The 8,896-nt window shown below is 49.5% G+C and overlaps 1 protein-coding gene and 1 long non-coding RNA gene across 2 annotated transcripts; one reads left to right on the top strand and one right to left on the bottom strand.

The window, feature by feature from the left end:
• Positions 1–293: 293 nt before the first annotated feature.
• Positions 294–2,787, bottom strand: LOC123103736 (serine/threonine-protein kinase RIPK). Its single transcript, XM_044525405.1, has 4 exons — positions 2,304–2,787; positions 2,056–2,191; positions 1,652–1,791; positions 294–1,154 (listed from the first exon to the last, which is right to left on the bottom strand). The coding sequence occupies exons 1-4, from the start codon at positions 2,679–2,681 to the stop codon at positions 465–467; spliced, it is 1,344 nt and encodes a 447-aa protein (XP_044381340.1). The 5' UTR covers positions 2,682–2,787; the 3' UTR covers positions 294–464.
• Positions 2,788–2,841: 54 nt separating this feature from the next.
• On the top strand, positions 2,842–3,871 carry LOC123103735 (uncharacterized). Its single transcript, XR_006449947.1, has 2 exons — positions 2,842–3,514; positions 3,600–3,871. It is a non-coding gene; the product is annotated as an uncharacterized lncRNA (long non-coding RNA).
• The last annotated feature ends 5,025 nt before the right edge of the window (positions 3,872–8,896 follow it).

Below are 8,896 nucleotides of genomic sequence, written 5' to 3'. Positions count from 1 at the left end.
TGAGGTCCAAATTGACATCATTAACTCAGGCCATCAACATCAACTTGTGGTAGGGTTTTCTTCTTGCATTATTTTGCCTCTATTATTTCTTAGGATAAGACAGGCTTTTGTATATGCTCCTGGTTATTTATTTATTTTGGCCGGAATTAACTGAGGATGTCACTTTCACTTTCACTTTCACTTTCACTTGTCAACGATTCATAATGTTGGACCAACTATTTGAAAGTGAAAGTGGCATCCTTTTCAAGTAGACCCATTCATTTGCACACATCTTTGAACAAGAAACCCGGCCATAATCCAAACCAAACTTTTGCAGGTTTGCCACTATCATGAAGAAAAGAAAGACACACGTCCACAGTTCTAAACAAACGATGTGACACCGTATCACATCTCAATAGTATGTACATATAAATACCTTCTATCTCTACAATCCTAACTGCCTCCCCTATTATACTCTTGAACCACTAAGCCCCTCTTTCCCGGTGGTAACTCAACGTCCTCTGTTGCCGCCGCAACGTACCGGTGAACCCGGCAACATGCCCGTGGTCACCATGGAGCACAATGCCACCATGGATTGCCGACTCGGGGTATTTTTGTCGATGTCTGTCCTGATGGTTCTGGTGATGGTGTTGGTGCTTTTCCTCAACCTCCACCTTCATGTCCATCACCTTGTCCTCTTCAACGACAATGGTGAACACAAACGGTCCCACTGGAAAGAAGTCTTCCATGCCTACTACGGGCTCCAATGCCTTGACGACCTCCCTCATGGATGGTCTTGACTTGGGGTTTTGGCTCAGACACTTGTACGCCACCAATGCAGCCACCTCAGCACCCTTGCACGAGTATTGGCAGTCGAGGGTCGAGTCCATCACCTGGTACAATTTGTCTGATCGTTTGAGGTACGGTCTAGCCCAATCCACTAGGTTTTGCTCTCTTGGTCGTCGTGCACGGTCCACGGATTGTCGTCCCGAGAGGAGCTCCAGAAGCACCACACCGAAGCTATAGACATCGCTTTTGGCGGTTAAGTGGCCCGTCATGATGTACTCAGGCGCTGCGTACCCGTGTGTCCCCATTACACGTGTTGTCACGTGTGTTGCGTCGCCTTGAGGTCCATCCTTGGCCAGCCCAAAGTCTGACAATTTAGTGTTGTAGTCCTGAAATAATAGAAGTTCAAATTTGGTTAGGTGAAACGTCTGGCCAGCCCAAAGATAAGATGAAATAAGAATATTACTGTTTATATGCCTCTAATTTGCAGGTTATTTATTTGTGTAAGCTGGACAGTGATGGTTAAATATGTTTTAATTAGGTGTGTGATGTGGGGGTCAGACAGACTGGATTTCTCAAGCCTGATATGCATCCAAGAACCTTCCTAGTTCTGGTCACGTCAGTGCTGTCTGTGCCATCTAAGACCAGAAATTTTCAAAATGAAATGAGGATTCTAAAAGCATTTTATATTTTCTAAAGTAAAATATTTTGTGGCAAAATAATTTGTGTCAGCCTGGAACTTGGAAGGGACCCAGGCTTATCCTTTTTTCTGTTGGACGTTACAGAAATTATTCAGTCATGGCAGGTGACGTGTTGTCCCCAAATGATGGTGACATTTCAGTTTAGTGTTGGAACTGAAAAAGCCTGAATATTGCGGGTGGCTTACCGAGTCGAGCAAGATGTTGGAGGCTTTGAAATCGCGGTAGATCACCGGCGGGTCGGCACCATGGAGGAAGGCGAGGCCCTTTGCCGCGCCGACGGCGATCTTCATCCTTGTCACCCATGGTAGAGAGCCATTGATGCTACCTGAAGACAGTAGGATATTTCAGGTCAGCTACATGCTGCACGTTGATCAACAGACCAAGACCAATAAGTTTGCACCAACAATCCAGTACTAATCTAATTTTAAAAGAGATATGTTCGTTTGCAAGGCGCATAACTGCTCTCTTATCCCCTTGACTTGACAAAAAGGAAACAGAGAATAAAGGCAGGGAACAGAAGCAGATCATCGCTCATGTACTTTTAATTAATTTAACAAATTTGTTGAACTTGTTGGCCTCAGCAACTCACCTTTGAAGAGGTGCTTCTCCAAGCTCCCGGCGCTCATGAACTCGTACACCAGCATCCGGTGTTCGTTCTCGTAGCAGTAGCCGATGAGTTTCACCAGGTTCTTGTGCCTCAGTTGCCCGAGAAAGAAAACTTCAGCCTGGAACAACATGCAAAATATTCCGTCGTCAGTTGGCATCGTGGGCTAATCACCAAGCATTTGATCGACCTTGCACATTCGTGGTCGACAATGAGGCTCTGTTGGCACTCACCAGCCACTCTTGGTGTCCCTGCGTGCCGCACTCCAGGTCGAGGTACTTGACGGCGACGGGCTGCGCGGCCAGCCCGGGGCGGAGGTTGTCGTCGACGGCGCCCTTGTAGACCGGGCCGAACCCGCCGCAGCCGAGGTAGTTGGCGCGCGAGAAGCTCGCCGTCGCCGCGCGGAGCTCGGCGTACGTGAAGGCGTGCAGGTTCGAGCCGGACAGCGTCAGCGACAGCTCCTCCGGTGACAGCGTCCCCGACGAGCTCAGGTTCTTCAGCGGCGATCTCGGGCTGCCCTTATTGCCCCTCCGCGACTCGCAGCGGTCGTCGCCGTCCACGGCTGCCCCGCGGACGCAGCAAGAGAAAGGGTTCCAAGATTGCGCGGCCATGGCGACCTACCAATGCTGAAGGCAACCGAGCAACAGATCAAGGAATGTTCCCGGGAGCTGTGGATGCAGGGGAGCTGCGTTGTGGTGTTTAAGGAGAAAGGTGAGACCTGCCTGAGGAGACAGTTGAGACCTGAGAGGCTGGGCCTTTATATAAGGATGTGTTTGGTTCAGAGGCTATCCCTCGGGGGACAGGGATATCCCCTTTTTAAATGGTTGCCACCCGTTTGGTTTGAGGGATAGAAGGGATAAGGATAGCCATTATTCCTGGAATATTCCCTAAAACGGGGGATGTGCGGAGCCGCCGAAATCTCGCGGGCGAAGCCAGCCACCCTTCTCGTCTCACGCCCGAAGCGTTTTTCTCTCGCTCTCACCCCTCTCTGGAACAGAAAACACTCCTGGAAACATTATCCTCTCGATTCGCTGGTGAGCGACCACGCTGGTGAATCGTACAAGTGGAATGGTCGAGCCATGAGCGGCGGCGGCGGCCGCGCTGCCATGGTCGGACCCAGATAGGCACACGCCTGCGGCCCCCACCCGTGCCCCGCCAAATGGGAGCGCGCCGCCGGTGACTTACGATGCAGAGTGGCGGCGGCGGCGGCTTCAGTGCCTCTGTCTTTGGGTACGTGATGCCGGTTTTATTCGATCTTTGGGTACGTGATGCTGGTTTTATTCGATCTTGATATGCGCCTCTGTTCTCGATCTGTTTCTGGTGGGCGCAACAACTTCGATTTGATCTGGCGGGTGGCACCAGTTGCATCAGGAGAAAATGAGGAGAGAAAGTGGTACGAGCAGGAGATGGCTGATGAGCTCAAGCTCTTCTACACGTTCAACTAGTAAACCTCAATTTGTACAGGGCATTCGTGTACCAATTTGCATTCTCTGCTCTGAATGTGCACTGTTCTTTCTGTCATCTGATAGGTTCTGAGAATCGGCGAAGATGCAGACCACAGATGGATCAGTTCACCTATCACCAGTACTTGATACAAAGATTGTTGTGGTTGTGCACTAGTGTCTTCGATATGGAATTATTCGATTAAAATAATGCATGGTCATCGCAGGAATTTTTTAGTTATCACCACAACGTATCCATCCCTCAGTCTCTCAAACCAAACACTTAAAATGGCTATCTCTAACCATCCCACCCAACCAAACAAAAAAAGGGTTATCCCTAGCCAGGTGGTTGGGGATACCCTCAACCACCCAAACTTATCCCGGGAACCAAACACATCCTAAGGTGTGGATGGTGGGTGGTGGGTGGTGGGCACTCCACTGGTTCGTTGGCTGCCAGAGGGGTGATGGGTTCGTTGTCTGCCGGAAAACAAAACCACGGCTGATGTGATTGCCGCCAACAGCGGAAGAAGGGAAGCAAAATACTGCTCTGCACTTGTAGCGCACTGTGGGAAGGATTTCTCAATTCTTTTTCTTTCACAAGGGGAAATGATTTCGCAATTTTAATCCACTGGAGACCAAACACATTATTCTCCGAAACCAAATGACGGTTCCACGATTTGTGCTCTGTTGTATTCCAGAACATCACACAATACTAGGAGTATTAGGTTGTATCGCTTTCCTTATTGAAGGTTTTACTGCTCTTTTAGCGCATGCACGTGCAGGAGTTGGACAGGCTTCTCTGTTTTAGTATTTTCTTTTCTTTAGTTCTTGGTCAGTTTGTACTCCCTCCCTATCATAATATATGACATTTCAGCACTTCAATTTGAGCTGCTAAAAGAGGCAGTACGTATTACTGTTTAATTTAATGAAAAATACCGTAGGATGATTGTTCTATCATTTGTGCTTGAGAAAAAATGGTACTGAAGCCAAGTTACATCCACCAGACACTTTCGTGTGCATCACCAACACAATCACATCAACTAATATGATCTACGATCTAATATATGCCGCACTACTCAAGACCCACTCAACGTGGGAAGAAGGCCATAAGGCCCCCTTTCAACAAGCCTGCAGAACTCCAAACACTTCCCTCCTGCTTAATTTTCCTCAACACTGATGAATTTTAGCGTCTTATATAGCTAAAACTATGTATTTCGAATACCTTCTTTCATTATAAGATCATCTCGGCCGGCCATCTTGTCAGCTAGATTGGTCTCATGAGTCATGACTCTCTGCCAATTCTTCAAGTGTATGACCCACCTCACATGTTCTAGGACTCCCTCCCAATTGTGACCTCGATGGTTGAATTGTATATTTTCTTTTAGGAAAAATTGAATTTGATACCGAGCCTAAACGAGATGTTTTTCTTTGTACTGATACTTAGTGATATGTGGAAGTGATGTAAGTTAACAAGAAAATACATATAACATTATGTGGAACTTTTGGAAAGAGGGTAACCTCTGCATTTTTAAGCATGAGGGCTTTAAGCCATGGATGTCAAAAGACCTTCATTACCTTAGCGGACATCAGTTTGCTCTATTTGTCATTTTGATAGGCAGTTGATAACAATTTAGGTTTGAACCCCCATAGAATAATCGCCGTGAGTTTGACTTAGCAACGGTGTGATATTGTTTATAATCTTTTTTACATTTTAGAGTATCATTTTTATCAGCTTATATCTAAGTTGTTAACATTTTATTGTGTCTAAATCAATTTTAAAGAGTGCTACCCCGGTTCAGTGGGAAGTACACCTTGGTCTCAGAATAGACTTAGACATAAAAACAAATCTTAAACGACTTACGATTAGCAAGAACGTATCATATTTGTAATGCGCGTCGCCTCTGGCGCACGGGGGAAACCCTAACCGCCCCGCCAGCCGCTCCTCCCCCGCTTCGCCGCCGCCGGAGGGGACACCGGCGAAGCCCGCGTGGTGCCCAGGGAAGGTGGCGGCGGGGCGTCCTCGTTGTTCTCGCACATATCTCGCGGCGGTCGGTGGCGATCTCGTCGCAACCGGTGGCGCGCGGCGGTGTTCCGCCGGTGGCTGGCGCCTGCTGCCCGTGGGGCGGCGTCCCTCACGGCGGCGGGGCTGCCCCTGAACGACGTTTGGTGGTGGCCACGTGGCGACGCGCGGGTGGGCCGGATCTGGGATTCCGGTCTGCGTCCTCGTCGTGGCAACGCTTGTCATTGCCCTCGGCCATGAGGCGTGGTCCGGGATGGGCCGAGCGCCGGTGGTGCTGGCCAGGACGCACGCTGGCAGCGCCCTACTTCATCTCGCGTCGTCTCCCTGGCCAATGGTGGTGGTCATCTTCTTCGTCAGAGATGGCCGGCCAGAGGCTTGGTGATCAGATCTAGAGATCCATCATCTAGTCCCGGCTGCGAGTTGGGGAGACATGGTTGCCGGTGAAAACCGAGCCGTTGGCAGGCGATGGCGGCGTTCTACGCCGTTACCTTGATGGAGGCATCATCGTGTAACTAATATTGACCCACTCGTGCTGCTCTGGGGGAAACCCTAGGATCTGGTGTTCCAGATCGGACGATGGCGGCACTGCGGTGTCGTTTCTCTCTTGGGAGCATCGCTTGTGGAGCAGCGTTGGAAGTCAGAGGTAGGAGGTGGAGCGGCTTCGTCTTGCACGGAGCTTCGGTGGAGACGTTAAGTCATGCCTGACCAACAGGTGCTACGCTTTGTCATGCCTGGTCGGCAGGTGCTACGCACGACAGATCTTTCAAAGACTTCAAGTTGTGTCGGCTGGTGGTACTTGGCAGCATGTTGCTGAGGTGTATCAGTGGCGACCGCGACGTGCACAGCTGTTTGCGCGCAGGGATGAGGTGTTGTTGGCGCCGTGGTGGCGTCGACGATAGCTAGACCGAGCAAGGTTGATGCATCAGTACAGTTCTGAAGATGGAGCGGTGGCAGTTGGCGGCGGCGGCCTCTGAGAGCACGCCGGACCAGCGAGACCCATGCCCGGCACGCGTCCTGGATGGGTCCTTAGGTCTTAGATGTTAGGTTTGGCTGCGATGTCTGTTTGGTATTAGTCCCAGGCTATCTGCGCTCCTTAATCAACTGGATAGGTGTAGCGACAGTTTGTTGCTTAGACGGCGGCTTTAGTCTTACTGTGGTATTACTTTGTAAGATCTTGTGAGAATAATTAATAAAGTGGTTGTATGCATCACCCAGATCCAGAGGCCCGGGGTCATCCTTCTTTTCTAAAAAAACCATTTTCCCCCATTTATAAAATTTTACCAGGATGACACAATGGATAAACAATCATACCACTTAGGTTTAATACTTTTGTGGACTTGATTTTTTTTTATTTACTATAATGGCACGGCCTTGTCTACAGTTTTTTTTTGGAAACAAATAAAAGCAGTGCCTTTGCTCTGTATTTAGATATGGCAATTGCAAATGATTTGCATGGCAATTGATGTTGGCAAAGGATGTCAAGTTTAGTTGGCAAGCATGAAAAGCCCATCTCAGCTTTTTGCCGGGATTTGGCGAGCTTACAAATTAAAATTTTCATCCTCGCGATAATATAAATTGCGTACAAAACGTTTGACTTGTCATCCCATCCTAGCAAACATCAGCTGAATAGCATTTTTTTTACCCTTGACAAGCGGATCTATTCTTAGGATCGTACGGTACATCCTTGACTAGGGGGGCGCGTTAACATCAGAAATGTTTTACAAGCAATCCCAATCGTCCCTATACTCGTGTTTTTCTTTTTTTGCGGAACCCTATACTCGTGTTAGCTAGGGAGTAGGTCGTGTGGATAGGATAGGAGCTAGTTTGAAGGCTGATGCTAGTTCATGATTGTTCTCATCTGTCACTCTCTTAATAATGCTATCTGTCTTGTATAATTAAGTTGCAGAAACTGATGTTGATTGTTTCTGGGATCCTTCGGTGCTTGTCCAGTAAACTTATTTTGTTCGACAAATACATTGCACGCAGCTGGATGCCGGTCTGCCGGCCCATGCCATATCTGAACCACCCTGTACAAAATCTTGTTTCAGTTTTTATAGGTTAGATTGGAGAACATCCTGTCCACTGCAGCAAATAATTCATTTTTAAACATGATGAGGTGCCCTACCAGCTTAGCAGAGCTGAAGCAAATGTCTATGCGATGTAGCTGCCTTTGTCTGCCTATCCTATCAGTTGAATTCAGATATGCACAATTGTATTTCTCTAAAATCTCCATAATTTTATACGCCTTAGGCACAACCCATCACGTTTGGAAATGTACATTGCTCGTGGGCCTAAAGTATATTTAATAATTGAAAAAAGTGAGCATACTAGCCTGACGTGCTAACTTACTCCTGCCTGTGCAATTAATTAGCTTATTTCAGAAGCTCCTTCCGAAATATGAAACCACAAGCCCGTTTGGTGTGCAGTCAAAGCAGCTGACCGTTGCACGGCTCGGTCATCTGCTTCGCAATAAAAAAAAACATGATTAGCGGCAACTTGAGGATGAGATTCAACGAGGGGTAATTTCCAGATCCTTCCGAGAGTCACACTTACTGTACTGGACGATGAAATGTCCTCCGGTTTGAGCTCGCAGCCAAAGGTAAACTCTGCCCTTCTGCTCGGTGTCGCGCCGATGCGCTGCTCGTGTCGCCTTCCCCGTACAGTGCGACGCACCGGCCAAGCAAAGACCTCGTTAACAGATGGTTACCAGACATGTTGAGAGCGATCGTTGCGGATGCATCGCCTCGCCTTTCCATCCAGCATCCAATCAGTCAATCAGAGCGCCAAATAATGCAATCGACGTAAGTTCCTTCGGCCTGGCGGCCACGTTTTCACGCGTCTCGTTGGCGCGAAGCAGCCACCGAGCGCACGCACGCACGAGCGGATCCGGCGGCGCGCGACACGCGGCGAAGCAGCTCGGCGACACCCATGGCGCCAAGTCAACTACAACTTCAACGAACCCCTCTCGGTGGTTGGTGTGGTGGCCCAGGAAATCCAGCCGGACGTGGCGAGGGCCGGCCGAATTTCGTGGTCGACGAGCGCGCCAGGTGGAGCTACGCTTCGCGGCAGCATAGCGCAACGGCGTCCGGTGGAAAAGCTGTCGCACCACCACCACCACCGTCAGTCCGCCACCGCGAGCGACGAGCGACGGACATGTGCAGGGTCGTGAGCGCGTCCGAGGAACGTGTCTCACGTTCAGCCGACGTGCATCGTCCCCCCGGCCCCGTTTCTTTTCCGTACGACACCGCCGTCCTCCGGCAAGGCGCGCGAAGATTCGTATTTCATGCGTGGGCTCCAGTCTCCAGAGTCTAGTGTTGCTACGCCAGCCCAGCCAGGTGGCGGATGGAACGAAGCACAGAGCGCT

This window comes from Triticum aestivum, chromosome 5A (genome assembly GCF_018294505.1).
Source record: "Triticum aestivum cultivar Chinese Spring chromosome 5A, IWGSC CS RefSeq v2.1, whole genome shotgun sequence".
In the NCBI taxonomy this organism is placed as follows: Eukaryota; Viridiplantae; Streptophyta; class Magnoliopsida; order Poales; family Poaceae; genus Triticum; species Triticum aestivum.
This window is presented reverse-complemented; position numbering and strand designations above follow the sequence as displayed.